The following is an 18,916-nucleotide window of genomic DNA, read 5'->3' as shown; positions in this document are numbered from 1 at the left end:
ACAGCAGGGGTTGTGCTTATTACCTTTTCAGTGTGACAACACAGATGGTCAGCCAGACAGAGAGATTGATGGGGATGCGTGTGCTATTTATTGCGGGGAAGCCGATAATGACACCAAAGCTCAGGTGGTGAAACGTACACCGGTTATTGTGCCCCATCAGGCTGATGAAATAACATTGTTTAGGTGGCATCCAACCTGGCCCTGCTCCGCTGGGGCCCCTCGGAAAGATGACATGTTTTGTTTTCCTCACCTCGTCCTCCCACCCCGCACCTTCCTTCCCTCCACCCTCCTCACTCCCTCCCTTCCCACCGTACCCGCGATGCCTTGCACCACAAGTGGGTTGAGATGGTCTCCCAAGGCCCGTCTCCATGACAACGAGCCACGAGCACTCACGGAAGGACCAGATCTGTTTCCTGCTGCACCACGTTAGCTGTGAGTGAGCACACCTGATAAGGAGGCTCGTGTTGATTCCTTTTACCTTTAATTTGGATCCAGTTCTGGGAGTAAGCATCAAAGGAGTCTTGGAGAGGAGGAATCAGTCCAACTATATATATATATATATATATATATCTATATATATATATATCTATATATATATATATACATATATATATATATATGTATATATATATATATATATATATATATATATATATATACGTAGTCTGGCATTTATAATTACAGGGAACACAACTGAAATAAACAGAAATAAACACATGGCTGTGCACCACTGAGTTATTTTTGGATTTTAATGAGAATGCATGCACTGCAGTTAGCCTTCTCTCACATTTTTATCAGTGATTCTGAAATCATGTACACAGATATGTACACTTAAACTTTTTCGGCACAAATATAACCACGTCTTGAATTATGCATGTCTTAGTGTGCCAGCTTGGAGTGGAGGCATTTGGAGTGGAAATCATGTATCAGTAACATACATGGCCGGACTAGGAGCGATATTACTTCATGTTTCTACGACCCCGGACCCTGTAGGCAAACGACACTCGCAAATGCTTGCACACCCACAGGGACGTGCACACACAACACGAACGCACACGCATAAACATGGCAGATGGCAAAGCATCATGGGGGAGATTGGCACTCGCTCGCTCACACTTCCCTTCACTTTCTCTCTTAAACACACAGCCCACAGACACACACACACATTTATGAACACACACACGCTCACACGCTGAGGATCAGAAGCACAGGATGAAGTACGGCTTACTGCAGGCATGAGCTACACCGCCCTGGTTACATTTTTAGCAGTGGAAATAAAATATCTGAGGCTCCTCTCTAACAAGAAAAAAAACACCTGTCACTCAAACACGGAGATGCCCCCCCCCCGGAATTTAAATGAATATGTAGACCTGCTTACTCCAACTAAACCTCCATCGGTCTTGCTTAATGCTGCAGGATGCTGAAGCAAGGGCTGCCTCATACAACGCGCATCCAAACAGCGTTATCAGGGGACATTTTGACAAACACCAATAAAATTCCCAACCCGCAGCTACCATTTTCATCACGGGTCTGAGCCTATAAACAAGGCTGCTGCTGGAGTTTCAAATCACACCTCTGAGAGCAAACACAACTCACAGAAATAGCCTAAGAAACATGTAGGCATGGAAGGAAAACCCATATATGTCGCGTGCGCTGCCTTCTTTTCTAATCGTCACGTAGCACATAACCGAGGGGAAATGCGGATCATCAATTCATTGATGAGATTGTGACTTTTCTGTCATCCATTCATTTAAGCCTTAGCCCAATTACTGTTATTCTCTATCTTCACTAAGTGACTATTTTGCTTTAAATCATGTCACACTGAGCTGAGTAATTAGGGAGCTTGATGATTGGTCAGGGGGAAAAAAAAGCCAATTTAAAGGCACCACTCTGGTCTCAGATAAATTGTGACTTGCATTTTTCATCGACTTAGTTAATAATTACTAAAGTGAACTATGAATGAAAGCACTAATTGCACACAAAATGATTACTTGTCCAAGAGAGAATAACAGCTTTGTTCATAATGAATATAAGATTGGAGGATTAGAGTGGTTCCGCAGTACGGTTTACACATTTGCTTAGCGAGTGAAAGCTCCCAGGTTCGATCCCGGGAGAAGACACAAACCTGTTTGGGTTACGTCAGGAAGGGCATCTGGTATTTTTAAAAAAACATCTGCCAAATTAAGCACGGAGCGCTACCTGCTGTGGCGAGCCCGTGTGAATAAGGGAGCAGCTCAAAGTATCTTGTTGTAAAATTATAAATAACTATGCTTAACTCTGCCAGATCTGACTTACAACAAAGCATCTCAACAATTTTAAAAAGTACATTTAAAAACAAACTAGAAATTATCTGTCATCTTATTTTATTTGAAAATTATGCATTTCCATTTTCCTATTTGGATTAGTAGACGGAGAACAGCATACATTATTAATACATGTGTCTTTGTTCATCAGCTCTTCTGCTTGTGTTTTTTGTTTCTGGGTCTCACTGTGTGACAGGTGAGCGCTGACATTAATTCCTCATTTGTTTCGACACCTTGATGTAGTTGACGCTTTGCTTTACTTGCATGTTTGAGAGAGATTTCTGTTTGCACAGTTTTGATGTGAGCATACACAGGTATTCAGTGGTGGGTTTGGTGTGAGTGCTACTGTGAGTGTTTTCAAATCTTTCTGTCTCCAGCAGGAAGTTTCCTTTTATACCTTATTATGAGCTCTTCAGAAAAAAAAGCAGCACGGCTTTCTCATTACGATGAAATAAGCTTTTACAGATTAAATACACTTTCTCAGGATGATAACAAAACAAAATTCAAAACTGTATCTACCCACATACTCTCTCAGGCTTTCTCCGGCGGAGAGCGTGAATTTAGCTTTAGGTCACAGTTTAATTAACTGATCACCCACAGCTAACAGAGAAGAGCTTTCCTGGACTCTACGCTTTGACTTTCCTCATTTCAGCCACATTTGCAGCAACGTCCTGGGTGTCTGACCCCTCTGTCTAATCCCAGCATTAAGCGAATATGCCAGTACAGCCTTTCTCCCTACACATCAGCACATCAATAAAATTACAGAGCGGCATGAGCATCACGTGACTATTTAAGCATTAAAATCACTGTTCCCCATTATAAAGAAAAATCTGGATGCGCTTCAGTTTTTGCCCATCACAACTACGTTTCCGAGCCAAGACGACACACTGATTCGTGATGATGAACAAAGGGAGGGGTGGAGAGGAGAGACAGAAGCGTGACTAACCAAACTAACTTTCCCTTTGACCTCAATCGCTGCATGCCCGGGACGGACTAAAGCTGCCGTATCCCAACAATGGTGAGGCAAATGCACACCCACGCGTCTTAAAAGGGGCTCCAAGGTCAGACTGACCAACACAACTAGAAAGAGGCATCTCTTTCTGATGGATAAAACAGCCTCAGATAAGCCTAGCAACAGATGGACTAGATCCTGCTAAGCAGGAAATGCCTGTAAAATGCTATAAAAGTGTCCACAGTGCCTGATTATCTTACGGGAGGTCAGAGGGTTGACACGCATTTACTGGCTAAGGAAGTCCTTGTCGCCTCCTTGCAGGAAGTTAGATTTGATCCTTCTGGTGTCCCTAACATTTCAATGAGAAAAAGATCCTTTCCTAATGTCACACATCTGTTAAACACATTCATTGCACTGGTATTAGATTACATTTAATTAAAAAAATTAAATTACTCTCTGACCTTTATTTTAACAGCTAAGGGTTCTTTAATACCCTGCCACCTGTTTTCTGAGGTGGTAGTTTTACCCATTAGCGGCTTACACCGATTTTAAGTATGTTACTGTCTGACAAGGCTCCAAGTCGAATGAGTGATTTTGAAAAAATATGATAGTAATATAATTATGAAGCCAGTACACACAAGGGCCAGATGGATCTGATTCTCAGCTGAATGTTGTGTGTAATCGTTATACTTGTCAAGATTGGTAGGAAAGCCAGGATATTTAAGAGTCAGCCCAGAATCCATAGGCCCTGACAACATGTCCCATATTCATGATCTATGCATCACGGAACTGTGTGAAAACCTTGCAGCTTCAATTTGACAATTTTTCACGCTTTCAAATAAGTTCAAGGATTATTTGCTCCTCCGTGAGCTCAGTCAATTTTTCAACCCCTTAGGCTCATAAACCTCTTTCAAATCCCTTAGGGTAATGCCAAAATGCATTGTCATCCAGCTAAAACATGGCTCTTTCCTCCCTAAAAAAAAAAAAAAGAAAAGAAAAGAAAAAGAAAGAAAAAAAAACAATTGACATTTTAGCAGATGCGGCTTCACCTGACAGGTGAAGGTTTTTATCTGACAAAAGCAGAGGAACAGGATGCGCGCGTGTCCACATGCAGACACCTACGCAATGTTCACTCAGCTGAAACGGCAACACTGAGCTCGCAAACACCCAAACATAATTCGTAATTTTCTTTCAGCGACCCAATCCCCTCCCCGCACCCCCCCTGGTTTTTTTTCCCTCCTCTGTTGCCGCTTCTTCAGAGGCAGCCGATCTTGTGTGCAGCGGCTCATTACGCAGGCTGATGGTTGAGCCCTTGTCAACTCACTGTCCAATTAGCATATCCAAGGCTGGCACAGACTCTTATCCCAGCGGGAAAAAGAACTGTATATACATACTGATGTCCACATAGTTATGCACTTGCATGTACGTCCCTAATTGTTAAACAGCTCTGACATATGAGAAAAGATGCAGAGTGTAAAGTGTCCGCTCCTGATTCAGATGTAAGCAGGGCCATTGCTTCTTTACATAAATCCAAAGCACTGGTAATAAATGTGTTTTAGATGAATTATCAAGCCCATCAAGCAAAACACACACACGCACACACAAAACAAGCACTGCCAACCAATTAGTGAGCTTCTCCTGCAGCAGGACTGAGGCTCCCTGACAACACAGAGCACCTTCATCCTCCTGGACGTCATTGTCACCGTCCTGACCATCATCATATTTCACTTGTGCTTCATTAATGAGACATGCCACACATTTTTACCTCCACTTTTCAGCTCTTTCTCGAAACCTACACATCAGCTAGGAGACAAAGCCACGCTGTGTGAAGCGGATTTCAGAGCCCGTTAAAAGCCTCGAGAGTAATAACAACAGCCTTGAGAAAGACAGTGCCTTTCTGATTTACCATTCATACCCAACCATCCAACGAGGATGTCATTAATGTAAGCTTCGCGGAGAGTCTTCAAACCGATTCATCTTCTTATTGATTTATAAAAATGAAAATCACTGTCTGCAAACACACAGCAGATGGTTTAAAGTCCAACACGCCCCGGGCATAACCTTACATGTGTTTAAAGGCAGCTTTTGTGCTGCGATTTTGAAGCGACCCTCCTTTTATTATTTGCTCAGGTAAACGATGTGCAGCCGCTTCGGCAGGTCCTTATTCATTTCCTGCCGACACATTGTTTGTTTGCCCAAGAAGCCACTCTCTCAAGAGTATTTCCGCTGCCATGGTATCACCTGTCTGCTGTGGTCACATGACATGCCGTCCACCGAGATCTCATTAACTCACAACTGCAGCACTTTTCTCCACTGAGATCATCTGTAGAACATCAGCATTCATTTCACACGCCACACTGTTTGGTATGCAGTTAAGGTCAATGTAAAACATATAAAATAAGGCTAAACACTGAAAACTTGCAACGTTTTTGCCGCATACGCCGGTGAACGAATCCTATTTACGTGCTACACAGGCGCTACTCTTAAAAGGTCTGTCACTAACCAGCCATTGCATGACTTCCTGATGGAGATGAGATTTGTGACACCAAATGAAATTCTCCTTGAGGGACAATAAAGTTGTGAATAGAATTGAAAACCGAAGTAATGGGGTAGAAAAACTGCATTTGTCCTCTGTCTCAGAACTGAAATCAGTCGGGGAGTCTGTCTCGGTAAGTGAAGAGATGAAATGCTTGTCAAGGGTAACAGACTTGTGCTCGGATGCCTCCCACCAATGACTAGTCATTACTCTCACCTCTGTCAAGCAAACACTTCATCCAAACTGGCATCCTTCAGTGCTGCGGAGACAGAGTAATCATGAAATGCCACAGACAAATGTGGAGGTGCATTCAAGAGCCATGTCAACCAGGCAGGCCCGGCACCTGCACACACATATTAAAGACTGCAGAATGCTCCTGCTGAATCAGGAGGCAGCCTAATCTTCCGGCTTTTAAGTTTTCCCTCTGTGATTTGTGACGATGGAATAGAGCCACAAGTTTCCTGGACATCGTCCCTTTACCATCCTGCATGGTAAAGGTCTTCATAGCAAAGCTGTTTCACTAAAGCAATAAAGATGTTCTTTCAAAGGCAACTGGCATATGGAGGCACGCCAAAACCTTTTCTTTTATTGGATGACTAGCGCTGACAGCAGGGTTTAAATAGGTGGCACAAGCACCGGGCCTATTTGCAGGGAAATTTAAAATCATTAAGTCTGCTGTAATGCGGAATTACTCACATAAAGACTATTTTAAGTTTACTAGCTGCCGGTGAGGTTGTAATTAACAGCAGTGCTTGGAGTTGAACACACGAGAACGCAGGGGTAATGTTTGCATTGTGAACCATCCTAGTTTGGTGTTTAGTTTTAAACACAGTGTATCCAAATAAAGCCTTGGGGGGTTGGGACTGCTATTAGTGTTGTGGGTATTTGATCAGCAATGATGCTGCTGAACAGTAGGATTCATCCTCTATGCAACATGAACTAAAGTGTATGAGTTTACATCTAATAGCTATAGACTGACAGTGCTATCCTTACAGCCACAATGCTATGAATCGGCTAAGAAACCTGAGCTAACTTTATCAAATCCAGTCTTTTGCCACACAGCGTGTACCATAATGACATAATGGTACTAAAAAAGGGATTGCAGTATATGACAGCTATACAGATGCAATTTTTCTGCCTCCATGAGCATTCGCATGGCTTTATTACACCAATTAAACCAAAGCCATATGATTTTATGCTTTACAAGACCTCCAATCAGAATGACTTTGGCATCACTTCATCCAAAATTAACTGACGGAAACGCTATACTGCACTTTCCTCAAAGAGGAGGGTTTTTTTGTTTGCTTGTTTTACTTCACGAGTTGAAAATACCTTGGAGAACTTGCCAAGTGCTGCTGTGGAGGTGCATGGATTATTCTGTCAAACATTTAATGACGGCTAACTGGACGCTTCAAAACAAATGGTATCCCCTCTTTCACCAAGTCCTGATTAGTCAGTTTGTCTCCTGCTTTATCAGCCCTCTTGTCAGTCAACCTTATCCTCCTAATGACTCCTGTCAGTCAGGGATGTAACTGTCAACCCGTGTCAATGGCTGCACGTCGTCCTCCCGTGACTTGATAACGAGCTGTGCACATCAAACCATTTGGCCATTTTCAGCGCAAATGTTTGCACAAGGAAAAGCTTACAAACCCCCCCGTGCCTCATCTTGAAATGCGCCGAAATTTCGACAAGAGAAACTTCTGCAACACCCGATGATAAGAACGAGTTAGCTGTTCGGAAAGAGAACAGGGCTGACCCAGAGGAGAGCGAGGTGGCGGCGCGGCGGCGGCAGCAAAACCTCGTTTGCATAGGGGAGGAGGACGGGAGGGGGGAGGGCTGAAAATGAAGGTGAAGATGTCTTCAGATGTGGCAGTTGTGATGAAAAGAGAGGCAAATGACTGAAGACAAGAGGTGGAGAAGAGAGGTAGTGGAGCAGCGTGCATTATTCATCCCTGCTGACACATCAGAATCTCTGATTCATCTGGAGAAGGGCATCAGTCAAGTCAAAACCTATCTCTGAGCCTTCACTCATGTGTACGCACGGAAACACAGACCCATGAAGAAAACACACACACACACACATAACCGCAAGTGACCCTTGTGGTCGATGAAAGGATCATTATGGGTCTGGTTTAAGAGACGCATCTTTACATAACTAGATTACAGTGCAGGTGCAACTGTTATAGCAGCTACCTAATACTTTTTTGTGTACTTTAATTATTTGTACACATCATCAATTTTAAACTAGGGCAGCTGTGGCTCAGGAAGTACAGCAGGTCATGTACGGACTGGAAGGTTGGTGGTTTAATCCCTGGGTGCTCCAGTCTGCAAGATGCTGTTTGAAGTGTGAATGCTACCTCAAAAAAAGGTACTGATGTATAAAGAGCTCTGAATGTTTAACTTGAGTAGAAAAGCACTATATAAGAACCAATCCATTACACACTAAGCATGTCTCGATGCACTCTTGGAGCCAGTTTTGAACTTTTATCATTAGATGTGGTGATGAAGCCATAAAGTGGTCATTTAGTATGTGATTGCTGATAATTGTGTGTGTGCTTCTTTGCAACTAATGTCCTCATATGAATAATCTGATGGCTGGTCTATTAACCAAATGAACATATAAAATGCCACAGAATATACTTCCTACATGCTATAGAAGGGCTCAGCCACCTCATTTAACCATTTATGAATTAGATTAGCTCAGAATTACTAATTCGACCACCAGAATTTGGTCACCGAGTGCAGAATTTACATATGCTACGATCATATGATAATAAGGAAAGCTGGTTTAATGCCCAGCCATACTAAAGATAAGGGTTAGATTTGGATATAAAACAATATAGTTTTAGTGTGCATCCTGATAGTCCCCAATTCAAGTTTGATTCCAGTTATTGGTCAAAAAATAGATATTTTGATTTTTAAAGGGTATTGTTTTGAGTAATGCGGTCCCTCCAGCCACATTACACAGGCGTATCGGCTTCATTCTGCATGCTGTATATGAATTGCTTTCGGGAGCATATAAATAAACAGAGGCAGAGCAGACAAAAGCTCACTGTTTGGAAGGCTTTGAAAAGGTCAATTAATATCTATTCCTAGACAACAACAAGTTGTTTTTTTTCCCCTTCTTGTAATACAGGTGGCTACGCTCCCAGCATCAAAGTCGCACGCCTTTATGTTCTCCTTCCTTCCTTCCTTCCTTCCTGGTAATGGAGGGTAGGCACAGAGCCTGGCAAAATCCAAAGATGGGCATAGCATGTAACACAGGGGAAGAACGTAAGAGAGCAGAGCAGTTAGGGTAACGCTGCAGCGAGAATCTGGGAATGAGACTTCAATGAAGCCTTTGACTTGGAAACCAAAGCTGCTCCAGTGGGAGCACACGTCACCCAGCATATTAAAGTCTGGATGGATCTTACAGTGGTATCTGTTCAGAGGGAGCAGAAAACCATTGAGGCCCATGGTTGAACCCTGTGAAATGCTATTTAAAGAGTACATGCCATCACTGATTTCATAAGCTACCGCTCCTAACAGCGCGTAGATGAATACCTATGGGGCCAAGAATCTCTTGACTCTTGGAAGAGAATATCTGATCTATTTCCAGCACAGAGAGGTATTTTGCCAGTTCAGTTATTCTGCTTCCACCATAATGACTTCCTTGTCATAACGATGCAAATATACACATTGCTTGCCATCTTATGAAGGTGCATAGTGTAGCCTTCTGTTAAACACAGAGTGGAGCTGAAAAGATGAGGGGGAAAAAATCGGGAGGGGATCTGCTAAAGAGAGGAATCCATGCATAAAAACGACTGATTAAAATAATTAGGGATGTGGAAATGGTCTGGAACAATAACCAGCAAACACAAGGTGCCCCAGGGAACATTTCCCATCTGTGTGTGAGGAGGAAGACCTCCCTCAAATTCACCACGACAGCGTGATTTTCTAGTTTACAGAGGCCACACAGTGGAAACCCAGAGAAACTAAACAGGCCCTTGAAGTTTACATGATTAAATCCCAAACGGGCAATAGCCCTCGGAAAATGTGTCAGGACGAATCGACGTATCATTAAATTACATTGTGCCTGCACGCGTGACTGGCTGTGTTAACAGTCAAAACCTTGTGTTTATAATTATAGACAACTGAGAGGTCTATGGACTAGAAACACTGCCTATATGTGCAGATGGGCTTGTTTTAAGTAATGCTGGAGAGTAGCAGATGCAGCAGCAGCACCACCACTCTATTGTCTAGGAACCAGTCCTGCTAAATAAGTCCATCCGCTTTGCCACCTGGTGCCTTCCATACCATAAATGATTCACAAATATTGGTATAATAGCCTGTATGGATTCATAATGTGTCTGCGAGGGCCCCTTTGAGTATGCTGACATAGTGACATTATCATGGTGTTATATTTACTTTGGCGTGGCAACAGTGAAATTTAGACACAATAGAAACAGAACTAAGAGTTTCCTCCTTTTTTTTCTTTCTTTTTAAAAATATCCTTGGCGGATATACAAGATGCCTGTGTTACATAGATTTGATCATAAAGATTAGCTTTTTCTTGTCTGAGTCTACTGTTTATATTTTTCTTTCTTTCTTTCTTTTTTTTAAATAAAAAAATAGTCTTTAAAAAAAACTGACTCAACATAGACTCGTCGCGCCTGGAGAGTGCTTTAAAGGGCCATCAAAATAAAAGCCACTTTTAATGACAGTTGATGAGGAACAAAGGCTTTGCCAGCCTGCCCAGGTCCCTCATGCTGCCCAGCCAACAATAAGGAGGAGGGGGGGATGAAGAGGGACGCGCACTCACAGCGTTGTTGCCAACCAGCCTGATCTGCACAACCTCGTTTTTTGTTTTTTTTTTTGTTTTTTTTTACCCAAACGCTTGAAACAAAATCTGAAGTGATGCTGCAGCTGCTGAGTAAAAGAGAAACACCACAAAGAAACACCCCGGGAAAGACTGAGCGGTGAAATTCCATCCGGGCTGGCATCTACTCTTACCGCTTTAGTTTCCAAAAGGCTATTCGACAAGTAAAAATGTAACCAGCCTGGGTGGGGTGCACGACTGCAAACATTAACTGTTAAAATAAATATACATATTTATAAATGGATGGTGCGGGTTACCTCGGTAGGAAGTGCTCCGTCTTCCTTACTGTCTGGTAGATTCATGTGGGTGGATTTGCAGCTGGAAGCTTCCTTAGAAACAGCAAGGATAAATGTAATCCAGTGGCAGCTCCACTCAGATGAAGGTCTTCCTTTGTGGAGGGTGCATGCACACATCGCCGGCGTTTCCCCCCCCACACACCGTCCTGGCTGTCCACCGACCTCTCGGAGCGCAGCGGGTCACGGCTGCTCCTCAGCCCTTTTGTCGGGAGAGCATTGCTGATCGGCGGCCTCAGATACTGCTGGTTGATGTCATTGATACTCCCTGCCTTCTTCCTTAATGCCCTCCTCCTTCCCTCTCCTCGCCTACCCCTCCCAGCTCTCTCTCTCTCTCTCTCTCTTTCTCTTTCATGCACACACCGGAGCACTCCCCCCACCCCTCCCTCTTACACATGACGTGATGCAGGCAAGATCTCCAATAGCAACCGTATCCCCCATCACCTCTATTACCCCCATTACTTCCCCACTTCAACCCCCACCTCCTCCAGCTCTCGCTGGTATCGCTGACTGGTGCAAAAGAGGCAGCAGCTGTGGCAGGTTGGTCTTGTGTATTGGTGACTGATTTATTTATTTATTTTTTTGCCCCCACTTTGCTCCCCAAGGAGCTAAAATGAAGAGAAGCACCCTAGACCTCTTAGATTCCCATAACATAGCATCTAATTATAGCTGCTGGCAGGAATAAAGAGTCAGAGGCTCATAACGGCTCCCACTGAGCAGAACTCCCACACTAAATTACAGCTGGACTCTAAAATATTGTAGGGAAATACAAGTCCTGGTGAGATGTTATGGGAATGCATTAATAATTCCACAGGAGGTAGATCACGCAGTAGCATCTGAGGACAATAGATGGAAGGAGTTCAAAAGTATTATTTATTGTTCTGGAGACAGACTCAGTAGCAAATTTAAAGGTTCACTTGCCTAAAATGAATGACTATTAAAGCCAACAACAGTGCAACCAATCCACTTTCATCAAGGTTATGGTCAGCTTTCATTTAAGCTGCTGATTTAGTTTTACCTTTACTTTTAGGGTTACATCACTGGCTGAGCATCAGTATCAACCGATATTGATGAGAAGGAGTTTTCTGGTAGCAGCGGCTGATGTTTATCTCTTGATGCATACGTATACATCATATATACCAGTACTGGTATTCTTGGCTATTTTAGGCTGGAGTTAGCAGTAGTCTATTATAAATGAGCTGTTCCTTATAATTTATTCAGTCCTGTTATATTAACAAAGGTGGATTCATTGATCATTTATATCAGTGGGGTCAAATGTGTGCACTTTTATCATTGGTTTCCTTCATCCACAGTACATATATATCAAAAATGGTTTTCGGGGGATTTAATCAATATCACAGTAGCAAAGGGTCGGTAAAAATATATGGAAGTGACTGCCGAACAGGTTAATGTGAGAAATGAATCAAATGAAATATAATTATCAGGATAAATGCCTGCAGTTAAACAATGTGTGTAACCAATTTGGTGTATTAGCTTATCTTTGTTTCTGGCGTTGCCCACAATTGCCCATAAATTTGATTTAAAATATCAATAAAAAAATGAAAAGCAGGGCAACAAAGCACTATTCTTTAACCTGAAGCAAATTCAAATAGTTCAACATAGGCCTTTGTTATATCTAGTTTAATGATCTGGTGCTATTTGGGTCACACAGCATGACAAAAGCAACAGCCACGAGGGCAGATTGTGAGGTGTTGGAGTGTGGTGCTGGACGTTGGCATGACACCTGAGGATGTCACGGAGGAGGTTTTATATTAACCTTTCTGCTGACCCCCATAGAAAACCCTGCAAAAAGACTCAGCGCCTCCCATCTACCAAGATTTCTTTTCCTCTTTACATAAAAATGCACATTTAGTGCTTACATTTTTTGTTTTTCAAATAAATGCCATCCTCAACAGCTCATTCTCTGTTTCTCTATCGGTACAAAGACTTCTTTGTCAGAGTCAGACTCTCTGCTGAAAGAGACACAAAGAAAAAGAAAAAATCAACCCACCACCACCATTTCTGCCTGAGAGCTACATTTCTGAGCATTTCACATGATCTTAAAGGAACAAAAGACTTCTTGTCTGATTGATTTTCTTTGTTGCTACTGACATCTAGTGGGAAGTTACTATTATATGATGTTACATTTACTTGAGGATGGAAATATGAACAAAGAAAATTCATGACTCCAGGTTTAGGTATGTCAGTATTTCTATGCCAAGTCTCTTCAGTTTGCAGAAGATAAGTTCCTAAAAAAAAGCCGAGCTTCGGGATTTCCTTTTTTTTTGCCTTTAAGTACCAAAAATACACTTTTCCTCTTCTATTTATCCCAATATTACCACTTGTAAATATCTTATGTGAAGAAGGGCTACTTTAATGAGGTTAATGACCATTTTTACCTTTAATAGAGGGGTCAGATCAGCCATGGGAGACCATGTGGATTATGTCAGTGTTCAGTTTCTTATTTCATGACTGTTATGCAGGGTGGACGCTACATTTACCACCTGGTGTTTCTCGACTAGCTGCCCGATTTAATGTAGTTAGGTTAAGCTTTTATCAATGGATAGCTAATATTGTGTCTGTTACTATAAGAATAATGCCGTCTCTGTCGTCTGTGCGCCGTCTCTGCCAGTCACCCTGTGACCTGCCTGCCTGACTGTATAGCATTACAGGATTCCCATTTTCAGAGTGGAAGCTAGGGCAAAAGATCCCTAAAATTAGCAGGGTAAGTGGCCTGTCTCTAGCACTACCCTGCAGCAGTGACGTTAATTGCAGTCTATTTATATTTTAAGAGTGCAGGACTCTGAAAGATCAAGTTTCTGTTATGCTTTATTTCAGGGTGCTGGAGTTTATGTGAGCAGTGGAAAGCCTGCGTAATGAATGCTCGCAGATTTTTTTTTTTTATACATGTGCACTCCAAGATAATGTCACTTCCAGTGTCCAAATGAGATCATTTCATGGACCTGGCTGTCACAATGGCATGGTAAGGCTGTTATGTCCTGCTGCTATCACAATGCAAACGCTGCCGCCGTGTGAGCAACAGTGCTCAAGCTGAATAATTTAAATCAAGACACCAAAAACTGGGATTCATTTCCAGCTTTCCAGCCTAAGTCAAGAACACTCTCATTCACATTTTTGCACACAGACAAGAGCCACAGGAACGCTGACCCGACATACAGGGATTCTGTTGTGATACTGAATTTTATTCAGGCATCTCCAACACACTTTTGATCTCGAGTTATCGCAAATCTGCTGAGAAAGACAAAGGCAGCGACAGTTTAGAGCCTGAATGTAAGGTGTTTAGGATCTTCCAGAGCCTCTTCAGTGTGTATTTCAACTTTTTAGTGGTGCTTAACACAGACTGACAAATAAAATATTGCTGAAAACACAAGAAAAACAACTAAATATAAGACTGAGATGCAGGAATGGCCAAAGAGCCATCTGTTCCTTTTTGTTTTCTGTGAACTGCATCTGATGTTAAAGGGAAAATTCACTCCGAGGCAAAAACCAACACATGATCCTCGACAGTTGATTTGTGCCTTTTTTTATAGCGACAAACAGCACGTTCAAAGGTCCGTCGTTGTCCACACAAACGTCATGAGGCTGCTTCTTTTGCTATAACTTGGATGTCTTTGTTGTGGATTTCATTATCCTGGGAAGAGGCACGCGTCAGGCTCTGTTAGAAACTGCTCATTCAGACATAGGCAGAAATTAAGAAGACATTCTTAGATTTAAATATTCAGAAGATACCAAATTATTGTTAAAGAAGCAGCCCCAATCATTTAAGTCATCATGTTAGGATGAACATGTACAACAGAAGGGAAAAAAAACCAAAAACAACATGTAAATCCTGTTCATGCAGCGAATTTTAGCTTCACAATTTTTGGAATAATATTAACAACTGCATAGGTTATCTTGTTTGGAGACTGGGGAGTGTTAAATAATGGCACCTGTCTCTTTTTTTTACTAAGTCAGAGTGACGCCCTCGTCCCTAGTCTCATAAAAGCCTGACGGAAACGGTGCAGCAGGCTGACAAAATACTGTCACAGTCCAGTCAATGTTCTCCTCAAGCTCTGAGGTTCATGTCTGTAACTTCATATTATTACTTTTGCTTGTAATCAGGAAGAAAACATTCATTGCTTTTTCCATTTTGCCACCAGTTTACAGTTTGTAACGGAACATTTGGCACAGTACTTTCAACACCTTCCCAGCGTCAGAGAAACATAACAGATGGTACACCGAATGCGAACAAGTAGAACCAGGCACAAAAAAAAAGAAAAAAAAAAAATGCCAGCGACTCGTTGAGTTTGTTCAAATATTTCCTTTCTGAATGAATCTGCTAAACAACAAGTGAGCTACCACAGTCACACTTCATTTTCATGCATGTTATCTGGCTACTTTGATCAGATGCTTTGTGTCAGTAAGCGCGAGCCCATTTCTCATACAGTTCAGCCACTAGCAAACCCACACAAACCCCCATCAGCTCGTACCGCTCCCTTTTTGCTTGTTTGTTTTAGAGGGAGACACTGAGAGGAGATGCATTAGAGTCTATATGATGTTAACGTTTCACCCAGCATTAAGTAGCAGGGGAAACCAACAATCACTTTAAAAGTCTGTGTTAGAATAAAGCAACAACTGACCAGACCTCTGCCAGACACTTAAGCCCAGAGGGTGGATGTTTATTGCTATTGGTTTGGTCTGATAAAAACGTTGGTTACAGTCAGCAGTGGAGCAGAAGTCAAGAGGAGACTTGTGTCGAGCAAAAACCCCCCAAAAGAATAGTTTATGTCAGGTCACAGTAAAGAATAGGAGAGAACGGGAAGAGTAGTTGCTGGGATGCCTCTTCAGAGGAAGGGGACGGGCGATGCAGAAGTGGAAGTCAGTGCAGCTCAATGAAAGCCTCCATCTCTTCAGAGATGAGTCCCCTGTAGGGCAGTCTGTGCTTTTCGATTGCACGTGCTGCCAGGCACTGAAGGGTGACGTAGTTTAGCGGGTAGAGCGCCGGGTGCCCGCTGCTGTGCTCATCCAACAGCTCGTAGGCCGTCTTCCTCTGTGCGTTTGTGGCATCGAAGTGAGCTCCAGCCTTCATGAGGAGCGCCATAATCTCCGGACAACCGTTGTTAGCAGCAATGTGCAGCGGTGTGTTGTTCTCACAGTCCCGCGAATCAACGTCCGCGCCGCACTCTAGGAGCAGCGCAGCCACCGCCTGGGAGGGGAAGCGGCCTACCGGGTAGCGGCCGACAGATGTCGTTTCCTTGTCTACGGCCATGTGCAGGGGGGTGAAGCCGCTCCGCCCTCGGGGGTTCAGCTTTAGAAGTCGGTACACCGTGTGCTTCTTCTGGTGCTCCTGCTCCGGGCTGCACTCAAGCTTCTCCAGTAGAAAGATGAGGTGGAGGATGATGGAGAGGGCTTTGGTGAACTGAGGAGCTTCTGGGGGATTATCCCTTTGTGCCACAGCTCTCTCTACCTCCCTCACGCTTTTGCCCAACACAGTCATGAGATCATGGAAGGTGATGCGTGTTGACAGCGAGCCTTTTGCCCGGTCTTGAAGAACAAATGAGAAGAGTTCTGCAAAAGACAGGAAACTTGAGGCTGTCATGGGACTGAGAGGGTCCAGGTTGCTTTGCTGCATGTCTAAAGCGTACTTCCACAGACTTATGCAGCGCTCGAAGTTGCCTGAGTCAGCGTACACAGCTCCCCTATAGCGGATGTAATAAGACGTGTCTGGATGGGATGGGCCCAGGATGCGCTCGCGAATCAACAGGGCCTGCATCCTCATTTCGTCCGGGTCGGTGATCAAAGCCTCCAGTTCCTCTGCAGTGCACACCTCCTGTGCGCATCCATAGGCGGGGATCGGGGGGCCGGGTGGAGGCTTGGCAAGAGAACCGGTCTTTTCCCCCGGCTGCCTCAGCTCCATCGCCCTCCTCCAGTACCTCATGGCGCCCAACAGATCACGCTTTTTGTCCACAAAAGTAGCCCCTAGGAGTTCAAGTGCATCGATGCGCTCCTCTCTGGAGGTACGAGGCTGGTGGGCGAGATACTCCACAATGTTGGTGTGACCCGTCACGCTTGCAGCCAGGAGCGGGGTCATCCCGTATCCGTCTCTCTCCATGCGGGCATTGCACTTCAGCAACATCTTCATGATGTCCAGACTACCTGACTCGGCACAGTCGTGTAGGGCAGTGTTTCCTTTCACACTCTTGCGGTTAACATCCGCACCGCGATCCAGGAGGAACTTGGCTATCTCCTTGTGGCCCTTGTAGCAGGAGATCATGAGGCAGGTGTGGCCGTGGCGGTTGGCGACCTCCATGTCGGCTCTGTGCTCCACCAGGTAGCGGACGATCTCCAGGTGACCGTCGAAGCAGGCAGCTCGGAGCGGCGTTGAGTTAGTTAGTGTTGCATTGTTTACCGAGGCACCGTGTTTCAGTAGCGTCTTCACTACAGGGAGGTGACCGGCTGCCGAAGCCGCCCAGAGCGGCGGAGCCCCCTCGATGGTCTCGCCGTCAAAGTTCACCGAACCCCCGAGTTCAACATTCGCTTTACAATGTTCAAGGAGGTAGTCCACCACCTCTAAATGTCCGTATCGAGAGGCTATCAGCAAAGGGGTTCCCCCCTGTGTTTTCTCCTCAGCCAAAGCCTCCAGCTCCTCTGGACTTTTGTTGCTCAGCAACTTCTGGATAAGTTTCAGCTTACCATCTCTGGCCGCGTTGAAAACCGCCGTCGATATATCCATGTTACAGGCTCTGTGCTGCCTCGCTGGGCTCCAACTCCATAACCGCCCGTGGTTGGGAAAAAACGGCTCCGACTGGTTTTAAATAGCAGAGCGCTGAGATCTTAGTTTGGACTCGGTTTCTAGCTCACATCTTTCTGCCATTTTGAGGGTGCTGTCAAGATGGCGTCTATGTTGTTTGACAGGTCTATGTTTACGATGACGGTGAGGCATTGTGGGTGATGTAGTGTTGGGGGAATTTCCAGTTCTCAAGAGCAGGAGGCGTTTCCTGGAAGATCAACTACATTTCCCGTGATGTGTGTCAGTTAAAGAGCTGCCAGCTGATGGGTTCGTTTGTTGTAGTGATCGCACCAACAAAGCGCAGTGTTTCCAGCTGATTCCCCGCTTACAAAGCAAGTATACCCGAAAAGAGTTGTAATTAAAACGGTAGAAGGTACTTATAATAAAAGTCTGTGTAATCCACCCGCTGGTAAAACATATGCTGTGTTTGATATATAGTTTAGTCTCACAAAATTGTACACCGTTATTATACAGTACTATGCAAAAGTATATTTATATTTTGCGAGGAAAATCGAATAATTTTAATTTTTCTGAAAAAGTATATATACAACAAAAAACCAAACAAAACTTCGAACAACCTTCAAAATCAATATTTGGTATGGCCTCTTTTATTTTTCAACTCAGCCTTAATTATAATCTTTCTTTCGAGTCATTTAGTATTCAGGAATAGGACAATCAAAGCTCTTATCCGGATGTTCTGGTTCATTATCACTCTAAAAAATGAAATTGGCAGCAATCAGTTTCTTTCCATGTGGTATTACATGGTGGACGAAAATCTTCCTCCATGTTTTATAGATGTCTTCTTCATGTATATTAATGATGATCTGAACAAAAAAAAATTAAAGAAGGAAAATTTGGGTGCAAATATGCATTCATCACTCCATCAGACCTGTTGCCACTGATTTTCAGTCCAGGTGCAATCTGGCATACGTCAGCCTTTTCTCCCTGTTTCCCTTCCTTAAGTATGGCTTCTTGACAGCCAGCCACTGAGTCCTTGTGATGATGTGTCATTGAACAGCAGATAGATGAACCAAAGGGTCAGATGCATCTCTCAGGTTCTGTGTCAGGTCATTGCTGGATTTTTTTCTGCTTCTTAAGGATATGACTTTCAGATACTGTTCATTTGCTGTAAATTGTTCTTCTGTCCTCCATTTGTCTGGTTTCCTCAAACATTTTAAGGACAC

General features: G+C 43.6%; 2 protein-coding genes across 14 annotated transcripts in view; both read right to left on the bottom strand.

The window, feature by feature from the left end:
- The window catches only part of ptprsb (protein tyrosine phosphatase receptor type Sb), a 68,436-nt gene extending 57,188 nt beyond the window's left edge, over window positions 1-11,248 (bottom strand). For 12 of the 13 annotated variants that reach the window (XM_025900101.1, XM_025900099.1, XM_025900102.1 and 9 more), the window contains exon 1: window positions 10,907-11,247. The gene's annotated coding sequence lies outside the window, so the exon portion shown is untranslated. Of the gene's footprint in view, window positions 1-10,906 lie in introns of all 13 variants that reach the window. The other variant, XM_019348201.2, reaches the window with a different exon arrangement.
- A 2,876-nt stretch (window positions 11,249-14,124) lies between these two features.
- On the bottom strand, window positions 14,125-17,902 carry fem1a (fem-1 homolog a). Its single transcript, XM_005476129.4, has one exon. It carries the CDS (start codon window positions 17,673-17,675, stop codon window positions 15,822-15,824), a length of 1,854 nt encoding a protein of 617 aa, XP_005476186.1. The 5' UTR covers window positions 17,676-17,902; the 3' UTR covers window positions 14,125-15,821.
- Between the last annotated feature and the right edge of the window lie 1,014 nt (window positions 17,903-18,916).

The sequence above is a fragment of the Oreochromis niloticus genome, linkage group LG18, assembly GCF_001858045.2.
Source record: "Oreochromis niloticus isolate F11D_XX linkage group LG18, O_niloticus_UMD_NMBU, whole genome shotgun sequence".
NCBI lineage: Eukaryota > Metazoa > Chordata > Actinopteri > Cichliformes > Cichlidae > Oreochromis > Oreochromis niloticus.
This window is presented reverse-complemented; position numbering and strand designations above follow the sequence as displayed.